Raw genomic sequence first — 13,206 nt, forward strand, 5'->3', positions numbered from 1 at the left:
ACATGCAACATGACCCAGGTGAAATGTAAGCCTGCAGGCACGGTCCCTGGGCCCCACCCTCGGGGCTGCAGGAGGGTGCGTGCCCCTGTCTGTGCTGCCAGCTGAACCTGTGCCCCCTTCTCTGGCTGCAACCTCACAGTGGCTTCCTCTAAGGTCCTAGAACCACAGCCACCAGAATGACGGGGCAGACACTCCGGTTCTAAAGCCCAGGGACAAAAGCATGGTTTCACGGAATCTGAGCCCTAGAGTCGCCATCGAGATATTGGGAGAGGAAACACATACACAAAGGCTAGAGGTCCTGGGTGCTAATCCCAGCACCATCACTTACCAGCTGCTTGACCAGGCCTGGTGGTCCCTCTCTGTCCCTGTTTCCCCTTGGGGTAACACTGGCTGCCCTCCCTGCCTCTCACAGGTGCTGCGAGGACCCAAAGACGGAGCTTAGGCCAAAGGGCTTTGTGCATCTCACGGCAGGGGGGAGGGTCCCTGAAGACTGCAGGATGCCCCTGCCCTCCGTGTCCAGGACCTGGCTCCTGGGCTCCTGATCCCTGCCCTTGCCCTGAGGAGAGCCTTCTGCTCCCTGTCACTGTACCCTCTTTTGCCCTCAGCATTCTAGAACCCAAGACAGAAACCGGTTCTGTCTCTATATTCCCCAGCACTGGGCACAGCACCAGGCACAACCCAACTTACAGTGGGACTGAACCTCCCTGGATCCCTCATGTCCCTAAGCTGGGACCCTGTTCTCAGTACCATATCCCCACGTCCCCAAGCCACATACACATGTGCTTCCCCCATGGGTCCTGCTCCAGGCTACCGGCCTTCTCCAGGGCAGGGCCCTGACTTCATACTTTTCCATCCCTTCCCCCTCCCACTACCCACAAGAACTTGCACCTCCTGTGTCCCTTTCCTTCAGGGCCACGAGAAGTAAAGGGTTAATGCGTGAGACTGATTCCCAGGGCAGTGCCAAGGCAGACAATGAATTCCTAGGACACCATAATCCAATAGAGCAAGACTATGGGCATTTTTAGACCGACTGACTTTATTGAGGTGTTCTCTATGTGGGACCCAATTTTGAGTCAATAACCCAGTGAGACAGCTATTATTATCCCCATTTTATAGAAGAGGAAACCGAGGCTCGGAAGGGAAGGGGACTTGATGAAGGTTGCACAACTAATAAGGAGGTGGGCAAGGTGGGATTTGAATCCAGGCTGTCTGACTCAAAGCACCCCTGTGGAACTTCAGCCTGGCACCACGTCCGGCCCGCCACTGTGCACGCACCCATGCCCTCCGCACACCCATCTCTCATACTGCACAGAACAGACAGAGTGCTTACGGAAAATGAACTGGTAGCCTGGGCAGAGGGGAGGCAGCCTCTCGCGGAGGCAGTGGGAAAGTTCCATGGAAGAGGGGGTGTCCAAGAGGCAGGAGGAAGGGCACGGTACCGCCTCCGCCCCCTTGAGGTTGCTGCCCGGCCCCTGTCAGCCTGTGTCTTCCCACAGGGGCAGGGGAGGTAGGGGGCTACTCACATTGCCTTCATCGTCCACCACCTGGATCTGCCCAGAGTCACAGAGCTTCACCACCGCTCCGATGGGCACGTCGAACTCCTGCCCAGATCTCAGGTCCATCCAGACATAATCCCCCTGTGGGTGAGAGAGAATCCCAGGCCAGGTGAGCAGGGAGGGGGATCCTGTGCCTCGGCCCTCCTACTGCCAGGGGATCCTGTGCCAACCACGGGAGAGGGGAGGAAGGGGAGCTTGCACTTGCTGGGAGCCATCCGGTGCCAGGCCCCGGGCTGGGCACTTAGGCAATGTCTTCAATCTCTCCTCTGTAACAGCCAAGTCCCCAGTTCACAGATAGGTAAGCAGAGGCTCAGAGATGGGAGGAGCCAAGAGCATACAGCTGGGCAGCTTCAAACCCAGGGCCGTCCAGCACCCGGCTCTCCCCAAGGCTCTACAACCCCACACACGTACAGAAAATCTGTCGAGGCTCAGGCAGAAACACCAATTCACCCAAACCACTTCCCTTCTGTCCTAAAGGAGGCATCCCCACGGGACACCCAAACAGTCTCCATCGCCTCCAGAGTCAAGTGTCATAGTCACAGGTGTGGGTTTTCTTGCAGTGACACTGCTCTGTGCTGGGCCCTGTGATATGAGTTCTACCACCCTGCCTCCTAGCTTGTGGAGGGAGAACCCTGACCTTGAGCGGGAGGGTGTCACGCTTGTGGCCCCCGCTCTCACCACACACCCAGTGAAGGCACACGGAAGCCAAATTTAAAACCCAGAGTCGGAGAAACAACCACTTTCAGCGCTGGTGCATTCCACAAATGCGTATTGAGCACCTACTGAATACAAGGCACTGATTGATCTAAAGACTGGGGATCCAGCAGTGACCACGGAGTCTACCTTCCCGTTGGGAGGAGACAGAAGACAAACAACTGAGCAAACGCGTTCACGCAATCGATCGCTGCAGATGGCGGGGAGGACGGCGAAGGGGCCAGGCACACCGAGGGTGGAGAATGACTGGGCTGGACAATGGCAGTCACAGAGGTGGTCAAGCTCCAGCACCATCAACTCTCACTGGCCTGCAGGTAAATGTTAGATTTTATTCTAATCCGAATAAGAGGATTCCCCAGGAGGGTGAGAGAACACAGACCCTCTGTAACTTACCAAGCAGCAGTTAGGAATAGAACCACTGATGAAACAGGACAGTGAACCTCACCTGAGGGGATGGCCCCGTGGAAACCACGTGGCCTGGGAGTTGGGAAGCTAGGCTTGCTCAGCTGGGCCACGGACAAGGCGCTGCCTGACTTGAGCCTCAGTTTCCACATGCCTCAGGGGGTAGGCTCAGCGAGTCCCAAGTCCAACTCCTCACTGCTGCAGACTCCTCCTGTTCGTCCCCATTGGAATCAACTATTTCTTGGCCACGGCTGCCGCTTTGTGGGAGGTTACGCGCGTCAGAGACAGGTTAGCTCCAAACCCCAGTTTCCTCCCAGAAAAAGGAGGAAAAATTAGATGGGCTCTGGAGAGGAGAACGCACGTGTTTCCTGAGCATCTACGGTGTGGGTGTGCGGTGTGCCTGCCGGGGCTGCCTGGCTGCTTCCCATGGGGCACCCCGTGTACCCCTTCCGTCCCACACCCAAACTGCGCTTCCTGACACACCCCTCAGAAGCTCTGAGTTCCAGGTCGAGGATCACCTGCCACACTGGCTCACACCGCTCTTCTCCACCTGCCCACTACCCCTCCCACCTTTCCACTGAGAGGACGCCACCTGTCTGTCCAGACCCAGAGCAAATAACAGCCCTTCCAACCCCTCCCCGCCTCCCCTCCTTCTCCCCCGCCCCCCAGCCCCCGAAGAGCGCATTCACTGATTCAGCTCTTATTTACGGAGAGCCCACTGTGGGTCGGTCCCTTTCCAGCTCTGGGGACAGAGCCATAAACAGATGGGAAAGGCAACGTGCCTCTAGACAGAGGAGGGGAGGATGTGAAGGGAACATGGGCAGGTACCAGATTGTACAGGGCATAACCACAGACAGGAATTGGACTTTTTTTTAGGTATGACAGAGAGCCACTGAGGGTTTAAGCCGGAGAATGGCATGATGAATTTACATTTTCAAAACCTCACTCTGGCTGTTGTGTGGAGAACGGAGGCATCCCACCAGGCCCCGGGGCCAGCACCACTTGGGGTGACCGCCATCTGTGTGACCCTTTGCCACTAGCATGCAGCCCCCGAGGACCGGGCTGGGTCTGTCTCCTCTGTGACTCCCTAGAGTCAGAGTCTAACACAGAAAAACAGAATTTGTCTCTCGATGGGAGAGTGTGTGTGTATGTAAGAGAGAGAGCATGTGACAGAGGGTGTGTGAGAAAGAATGAAGAATGTATAGCATGAGAAAGAAAGAGACCAAGACAGACAGACAGACACTAACCGCTGGCGGCCAGGCTAGCCAGGACATTGCCCATGCTAACTCACAATACACCCACAACGGGCCAGGTAGGAAGTGAGATGCTTCGCTATGATTATCTCACGGACAGCCCTCAGGCAGAAGATTCCATTTCCACTTCATCTCCTCACAGAGGTCAAGAAGCTTGTCCAAATTCACCCAGCTGTTTTGTAGTAAAACCCGGAATGAAGCCCAAGTCTGACAAATTCCAAATCCAGGACTCTTTCTGGACAGCTCTCTGAACCCAGTTCTGTGAGCAAAACAGGAAACCCTGACAGGATCCCTGGTCTTGGATGGCTTGTGGGCCAAGGGGCAAGCTAAGAGTTTCAGCCGAGGGCAGCTGGGGGTCAGAGGTTGCCCCCAACCCAGCACAGAGCCTGGCACACAGGAGATACGCCCCACTCCGGGAACAGAGGAGAACCGGAAATAAAAGACTTCGTGTGAGTGGGAAATGGGGGCTCAGAGAGGCTGAGCAGAGAGCTCAGGCCTACAGGAAACAGGCAACTAGAACTCTCCTAACCAAGGACTGTCACAAGGAGGGCAGTGGCTTAACTTTTTCTCTGCTCTAGGTCTCAACTGGAGGAAAAAGGAGAAAATGGCAGCCAACTGGCCTCAGGGAGAATTGTGAGGCCTGAGAACCTGTCTGAGAGGAGAAGTTCCTGGTCCCAGGAAAAGTTCTTGGGGCATCAGAATGCAGGTGGGTTCCAAGTCTTCATTTTACAGATGAGGAAACTGAGGCCCAAAGAGACAAAGGAACTTGGCCACAGTCACTCATCAAATCAGTGACTGATAAAGACTCTGAGCATCTGCAGAGCAGCCTGAACCAAAAACAAGGTGAGGGAAGGAAGATGGAAAAGAAAGGAGATTTGGGGGGGGGGGGGGGGGTACAGGAAGGGGAAGGAGAGGAAAGGGGCACTGGGCCCCAGTCTTACATCACCAGCCCTTCTTGTCCCCAGATTCCAGGCACTCACGCCTGACCTGGTCCCACTCATACCACTCCACTGTGACAGGCGCCCCACTAGAGACTTCACCTTGAACCCACATTCCCATTTGGGATGTGCAAAAGCTCCCGACGCAAGGAGGGGCTGGCTGGGGCCAAGTTCACTCTGGGAGTCAGGGAAGGCATGAGGCGCCCGGGTGGGGGTGGGGCTGGGGTGGGGGTCTGTCTGCACAAACCCTGGTGCTCTGCCACCCATTGCCGCTCATCCCGTTTCTGCCAGGCGGGGAAACAGAGGCACGGGGCGGGATTCCCAGGGTGCAACCTCCCCCTCCCCGCGCAGGCCTCACCGGCAGGACCGCGTAGGTCTTCAACGCATGGTTCAGGCTGCGAACCAGCGCCCACTTGCCCTGCGGCTTGGCGCGCGCCTCGGCGCGGTCGGAGGGGTCGGCGGGATCGGAGGGCTCCGCGGGGTCGGCAGGGGGCTCCATGGCGCGGTCGGTCCGGCGGCGGCTCCGCTCCGGCTCCCTAATTCACCTAATCCCGTGCGCACCGCAGCCGGGAACCCTAAACCCGGCCATCTGCTGCGTGCCCATGGCAACGGCGGCTTAGGTGACGCCCGCGGGAACGGGGAGGGGGCGCGCACACCGCCCTGGCCCGTCTCCTCGGGACCCCCAACACCTCATCACTGTGGGGGGATTCGCAGCCGGCTTCACCGAGACCGCCGCGTGTAGCGCCGCAGAACCGAGCTGCGGACCTTAGCATCCACCGGGCACCTGGAAACTCAATCTGTCGGTTTTCTTTGGAAAGGAACGTGGGGACGTCATGGAGTGGAACTCAATAAACTTCATAATTTTTAAGACGGACGGGAAGGTGCCTGAGAGATCCTACTAGCTCACTGGCTACCTCTGGAAAGGGAGGGCAGGTAAAACTCTTCCTAAGGTTAGGGATGTGGGACTTAGGGGAGAAAAGCTTCCGAACAGTCTGTCTCTGGTCTTCCTCACCCAGCTTGGAGGCCAGCCAGCTGGTAATCTGCAGAAGGCAGAAGAGGCACCTGGGAAGGGTGTCCCCTGGTTCTCCAGGACAGTGGGCGCCAAGCTGGGCTCCTATGTCCTGGCAGCCACGTGGGACTGGGCACCTGGCTTGGGTCCATGCTGGGCGGTGAGCCACCGTCCTGTCCGGCAGGCACAGGCCCTGGGACTCTGCTCCCACTCCTTCTCCCCTCTTCTTAACTTCTGTTTTCTTCCTCCCCTTTCTCCTCTCTCTTCAAGCCCTACTGTTCCCATATTTGGCCCTTGGCATTATCTAGAATCCTGGAAGCCTAACTGTCCCACAAAAACACGGCAGGGAGAAGGGGGAATGGCAAGGAAGGAGACAGTGATGCCTCACACAGAACTCAGAGCTGCCCCACTGGATCTGGGCTTCCTTCTACCCCAACCCCCTATCCGGGCCTCAGGGACCCAGCCCTCTGCCACCCCACACAAAGCTGATGGGCTGCAGCGATTCCCATCTACCTCCTATGCCCTCCCAGGGACCGTGCCCTTAGGAGGGATCCTTCCCCCAGTCAAGCACAGAATAAGCACACGTACCCCTGCCCACCCACCCACAGGAGTCCATGGGAGAAGGGCCCTTCAGACACAGGACAGTGCCAGGGATAGGTTTCCAGGCATCCTTCCATTTGTCCATTTACCCAGGCTTCACAGGCTCAGACTAAAGCTTAGGGGACACCATCCTCGCAAGTCCAGGCCTGGGAATGGACCAGATCCAGACCCAGATAAGGATAGTGCCACCAGATGAGGGACGGATTAGTCCTGGAGAGACAGGACAGCCTGGCCACTAAGCTGTTGGACTCGGGACCCAGACGGCTTAGGTTCAACCCTGGCTAGGCCCCTCAAGCCGTGTAACCTGGGGCAAGTTCCTCAACCTGTATGTGCCTTTGTTTCCACATCTGTGGGATGACAAGATAACAGTACCTCGTGAGTTGCTTGTGAGGATTGAAAAGGTTTATGTGTGTAACTCGCTCAGATTGGTTCCTGTTTAAAAAAAAAAAAAATGGCCGCATGAGTGTTGGTTCTTATTAACTGAGCAAGAAACGTTAGGGGTGGTACCTGGGCGTTATGATGTCAGGCAGACATGAGAGGGAAGAGCACATCACAGAGAAGCAGAGGGAAGAAGGAAGAGATGGTAAATCAGGTCTGGTGGATGGAGAGAGGCCTCCTCAAGGAGACCCAGCAAGTACTCAGAGCCTGGCCCTGCCTGGCCCAGAGCCACTGCTCAACCCCATGCACCCAGGCCACCCCTAGCTGAAGCCTGGGATTGGGCCCCTTCCCCGCAGGCAGCCTGCACACCAGGTCTGGGAAGTAAGTCTGATACCCCTGTGACCCACTCTGGCATCCGCAGATCCTCTCCCAGAACCAGGGCTCACTGCTGTTCCAGCCTCATCTCTTGCTTCCCTGAACACACAGGATAGGGTCTCCCTATCCTCACTTTTTTAAGTTCCAACATGGGGCTTGAACTCACAACCCTGAGATCGAGACCTGAGATCAAGAGTCGCTTAACTGACAGAGCCACCCAGGCACCCCTCCTCACCTTTGCTTGTGCCGAGCCCTCTGCCAGAAATGCTTCACCTCACGATCCTCTTCCCTTCTGCCACCCAGCCACCCAGGCTCCACAGAGACTCGGGCCACCTGTCCTTAATATCCCCTCTCCACTACCCTCTTTTCTGTACTTCCTTAGTGCCTCACACAAACGCATGGTGCTGCCCTCACCCCGCCATACCCCCCCATCCAGTCCAGCTCTGGCCAGATGGGGAGACTGATGTTCAGCGGGGGTGGAGGGACTACCCAACAATTGACAGCAAGGTGGGTCAAAAAGCTTCCATTTAGTAACTGTGCCAACTGTCACGAGCAAGTGACGTCAGGGAAAATGGCAAAGAAGAAACTCAAGAACTCATCCCTTTACAAAAATACGAAAAAATGTGGTAAAAAAAAGTCAGAATCAACAATACTAGAACCCTGGAAAATCATCAAATGTTTATAGTAACCAACCGAACATTTACTAAAGAGAAAGGTGGCTGAAACCCAGCAGGAGAACTTTGTGGGGTTTTAACCTCCCCTCCCCCCCCGCACCTCTCTGTGGCAATCTCGAAGATGGAAGCCTGTATCCCTGGTGTGGGATCTTAGGGCCTGATGGGGCAGAACAGACCCCTTATCTAAGAATTATGGTTCTTCTAACAAGTCTGGGAGTTCCCTAAAGGAATAATGCCAAGGGCTTACCTTTATTTCTCTAGCTTGGAACTCCCCGCAGGGTGGAGGAGTAGGTAGGGAGGGTTTTGGTCAAAAACATTCAGAGACCAATCAACGAGACCACTGCTATGTGGGGTGGGGTGGGGTGGGGTGGGGGGAGGGAGAAGCATGGAAATAGTCAGTTGGAACAAACAATAGACACTCCAAAAAGCCTGCAGGAAAGCCAGGGGAATAAGGGTTTTGAAAAGCTCTTGCATACAGTAGGGAATCTAGAACACCTCATGTGGAGGGTTGGAAGAACGTTCAGAAAAAGCCCAAGAACACCCTAAGCTCTCACTTCAAACTGACCCTCAAGCTCCATTTAGACAGGAAGTGATCTGCCTAAGGCCTAAGCATTGAAGGCACGCTGAGCGCGCGCACACACACACACACACACACACACCCCAGCTGCAGGACTGAAAGTAATTTTGTTTTGTTTTTGGCTCTAGGAGTTTTCAAAACTTCAGTGACCACACACAACAAAGAATACACTCTTCATAAAGATAGTTTTGAAAGGTCATTAAACAAAACTATAACTCACAAGAAGCAACAAGACACTGGAGACAGAGGGAGAGAGAAGAATCAGACTTCCAGAGTTATCACATTATGTTTAAAATTTTTTTTTGGTGTTTTACTTATTCTTGAGAGAGAGTGACAGAGAGACAGAGCATGAGTGGGGGGGGGGGGGCAGGGCGAGAGGACACAGAATCTGAAGCAGGCTCCAGACTCTGAGCTGTCAGCACACAGCCTGATGTGGGGCTCGAACCCACAAGTCATGAGATCATCACCTGAGCCAAAGTTGGACACCCAACCAAGCCACCCAGACATCCCATCACATTATTTTTTAAATGTCCGGTTTTCAACCAAAGATTATGGGGCATGCAAAGAAACAAGTATGGCCCATTCAGAGGTAAAAAGCAAACAATAGAAACTTTCCCTGAGGAAGTTCACACATTGGACTTCATAGGCAAAGGTTTTTATCAACTATCTGAAGTATACTCAAAGAACAGAGGGAAACCAGAACATCTCACCAAATACAGAGTATCCATAAAGAGGTAAAAATGATTAAAAGTGACCAAATACAACATTAGCAGTTGAAAAGTGCAATAGCCTATATGAAAAATTCACTAGAGACATTCAACAGCAGATTTGAACAGGCAGAAGGAAGAATCAGTAAACTTGAAGATAGGTTCATTAGATTATCCAGTCTGGGGACAGGAAGAAAAAAAAAAAGGACTAGGAAAAATGAGCAGAACCCGAGAAACCTGTGTGACATTAGGTGGCCCAACATGTGCATGATGGGAATCATCATCATACATTTCATGTATGCAAAGGGAGGACAAGAGAAAGAGGCAAAAACAATATGTGAAGAAATAATGGTCAAAAACTTCCCAAACTTGATGAAAGATACAAATCTACAGCCAAATAGATCAATAAATTCCAAGTAGGATGAACTCAAAAAGAACCACATTGAGTCCCGGCCATAACCATCAGACAACAACCACCACAAAAATAAAAGGCACCCGAATTGCCAAGGAAGAGGTAAAATTGTCACAATTTGCAGACGGCGTGATACCGTATACAGAAAACCCCAAGGACTCTACCAAAAAAACTACTAGAACTGAAAAATGAATCCAGTAAGGTCGCAGGGTACAAAAATCAATACAGAAATCTGTTGCCTTTCTATACAACAACAATAATGAAGCAGCAACAAGAGAAATTAAGAAAACAATCCCTTTTACAATTGCACCCAGAATAATAAAATACCTAAGAATAAACTTAACCAAGGAGGTGAAAGACCTGTACTCTGAAAACTGTAAAACACTGATGAAGGAAGTTAAAGACAGTGCAAAGAAATGGAAAAACATTCCATACTCATGGGTTTGAAGAACAGATATTGTCATAAAATGTCAGTACTGCCCAAAGCAATCTACACGTTTAATGCAATCCCTATTAAAATACCAACAGCATTTTTCACAGAACTAGAATAATCCTAAAATTTGTATGGAACTACAAAAGACCCCAATAGCCAAAGTACCTGGGAAAAAGAGAAACAAAACTGGAGGGATCCCAATTCTACACTTGATCTTAGCCAAAAGGCCGAGAAGCGATGAAGGTATCCCAATTCTAGACTTCAGGTTATATTACAAAGCTGTCGTGGCCAAAACAGTATGCTACTGGCACAGAAATAGACACATCAATAGAACAGGATTGAAAGCCTGGAAATAAACCCATAATTATATGGTCAATTAATCTTTGACAAGGAAAATATGTAATGGGGAAAAGGTGGGCTCTTCAACAAATGGTGCTGGGAAAATTGGACAGCCACAGAAAAAAGAATGGAATTGGACCACTTTCTTACACCACACGCAAAAATCAACTCAAAATGCATTCAGGACCTAAATGTGAGACCTAAAACCACAAAAATCCTAGAGGAGATCCCAGGCCATAATTTGACATTGGTCATAGCAACATCTTTCTAGATAGGTCTCCTGAGGCAAGGGAAACAAAAGCAAAAATCAACTATTGGCACATCAAAATAAAAATTTTCTGCACCGCAAAGAAAAAAAAAAAGACCCACATTGAGGCACATTAAAAATCAAATGGTCAAAAGACAAAATAAGAGAGACTCATTGCATACAAAGGATCTTCAATATGAATAATAGCTGATTTCTCAACAGAAATCATGGAAGCCAGAAGGCAGTGAGATGATATATTTAAAGTACGGAAAGGAAAAACAAATGTAAGAATTCAATATCTGATAGTAACCAACAGAACTAAAAGGCAACCTATAGAATGGGAGAAGATATTTGCTGAGGACATATCCAATAAAGAGTTAGTATCCGAGGGGCACCTGGGTGGCGCAGTCGGTTAAGCGTCCGACTTCAGCCAGGTCACGATCTCGCGGTCCGTGAGTTCGAGCCCCGCGTCGGGCTCTGGGCTGATGGCTCAGAGCCTGGAGCCTGTTTCTGATTCTGTGTCTCCCTCTCTCTCTGCCCCTCCCCCGTTCATGCTCTGTCTCTCTCTGTCCCAAAAATAAATAAACGTTGAAAAAAAAATTTAAAAAAAAAAAAAAAAAAAAGAGTTAGTATCCGAAATATTTAAAGAACCTATACAACTCAACACCAAAACCCAAATCAAAACCCGATAAAAAAATGGGCAGAAAAGATGAACAGACATTTCTCCAAAGGAGATATCCAGATGGCCAACAGACATGAAAAGATGCTCAACATCACTCATCACCAGGGAGATGCAAATCAAAACCATAATGAGCTATCACCTCACGTCTGTCAGAATGGCTAATATCAAAAACACAAGAAACAAGCATTGGCGAGGATGTGGAGAAAAAGGAACCCGCATGCACTGTTGGAGGGAATGCAAACGGGTGCAGCCACTGTGGAAGACAGTATGGAGGTTCCTCAAGTGAAAATAGTACTTCCCTATGATCCAGTAGTCACACTACTAGGGATTTACTCAAAGAATACGAAAATACCAATTTGAAGGGATACATGCATTCCTATGTTCACTACAGTATTATTTAAGATAGCCAAACTATGGGAGCATCCCAAGTGTCTATCAATAGAGGAATGGATAAACATGGGGTGTGTGTATATATACATATATGTGTGTATATATACATATATGTGTGTATATATAAATGTACACACAACACAATGGAATATTAGCCACAAAGAAAAGAATGAAATCTTGCCATTCACAGCAAGATAGATGGATCTAGAGAGTATACTGCTAAGCAAAATAAGTCCATCAGGAAAGACAAACACCATATGCTTTCATATGTGGGATTTAAGAAACAAATGAATAAGGGGGGGGGGCGGGGAAGAAACAAACCAAGAAACAGACACTTAATTATAGAGAGCAAAGGGATTGTTACCAGAGGGGAGGGAGGGGGGTAGGCGTAGGGGTGAAATAGGTGACGGGGATTAAAAGTACACGTATCCTGATGCGCACCAAGAAACATATGCAATTGTTGGATCATAGCGTCATACACCTGAAACTAATATAGCACTGCATGTTAACTACACTGGAATTAAAATTAAAAAAAAAAATTCAGTATCTGGCAAAACGATCCTTCGGAAACGACAGAGAAACTAAGACATTCTCAAGTAAACAAAAGCTGAGGGAGCTTGTTGCTAGTAGACCTGCGTACAAGAAATGCTAAAAGGAGTCTTTTCAGGCTAAAATTTATGGGCACTTGAAAGTAACTCAAAGCAAAGAAATAGAGAACTCCAATAAAGGTAATTTTACAAAAGTATATTTACATAGGCAAATATAAAACCCAGCAAGGGGCGCCTGGGTGCCTTAGTCGGTTAAGCTCCCAACTTCAGCTCAGGTCATGATCTTGCGGTTCCTGGGTTTAAGCCCCGCGTCGGGCTCTGTGCTGACAGCTCAGCGCCTGGAGACTGCCTCAGATTCTGTGTTTCCCTCTCTCTCTGTCTCTCCCCCATTTGCACTCTGTCTCTCTTGCTCTCAAAAATACAAGAAAAAAATTTTTAAGCCAGCATTATTGTTATTTTGGTTTGTAACTCCTTTTTTTCCCTATATGATTTAAAAGACAAATGCAGAAAACAATAATTATAAATCTATGTGAATGGGCACACCGTGTATAAAGATGTAATTTCTGACAGTAACAGTACGAAAAAAGAAGGGTGACAGAGCTGTACAAAAGCAGCATTTTTATGTACCATTGAAGCTAAGTTGTTATTAACTACCACTAGATTGTTAGAAATTTAACATATTAATCGTATACCCCCAGGGTAACCACTAGAATATATATGTATGGAAATGATAAGGGAATCAAAAGAGTACACTGAGGGGGGCGCCTGGGTGGCTCAGTCGGTTAAGCGTCTGACTTCAGCCCGGGTCCATGAGTTCGAGCCCCGCGTAGGGCTCTGGGCTAACGGCTCAGAGCCTGGAGCCTGCTTCCGATTCTGTGTCTCCCTCTCTCTCTGCCCCTCCCCCGTTCATGCTCTGTCTCTCTCTGTCTCAAAAATAAATAAACGTTAAAAAAACCCACAATATTTATAAAA

At 50.3% G+C, this 13,206-nt stretch overlaps 1 protein-coding gene across 3 annotated transcripts in view; it reads right to left on the reverse strand.

Annotated features, from left to right (window-relative positions):
* Positions 1-13,206, reverse strand: part of MYO7A (myosin VIIA) — an 84,431-nt gene that overhangs the window by 64,972 nt on the left and 6,253 nt on the right. Inside the window, exons 1-2 of one of the 3 annotated variants that reach the window (XR_006297381.1) lie at positions 5,222-5,459; positions 1,524-1,637 (exon numbers count right to left, since the gene is read on the reverse strand). Coding sequence is in view for 2 of the 3 variants with exons in the window: in XM_043580151.1 (XP_043436086.1) it covers positions 1,524-1,637; positions 5,222-5,362 (255 nt within the window). In the remaining variant the exon portion in view is untranslated. Of the gene's footprint in view, positions 1-1,523; positions 1,638-5,221; positions 5,460-13,206 lie in introns of those variants that run through there. The other 2 variants (XM_043580151.1, XM_043580152.1) reach the window with 2 other exon arrangements.

The sequence above is a fragment of the Prionailurus bengalensis genome, chromosome D1 (assembly GCF_016509475.1).
Source record: "Prionailurus bengalensis isolate Pbe53 chromosome D1, Fcat_Pben_1.1_paternal_pri, whole genome shotgun sequence".
Taxonomy (NCBI): domain Eukaryota; kingdom Metazoa; phylum Chordata; class Mammalia; order Carnivora; family Felidae; genus Prionailurus; species Prionailurus bengalensis.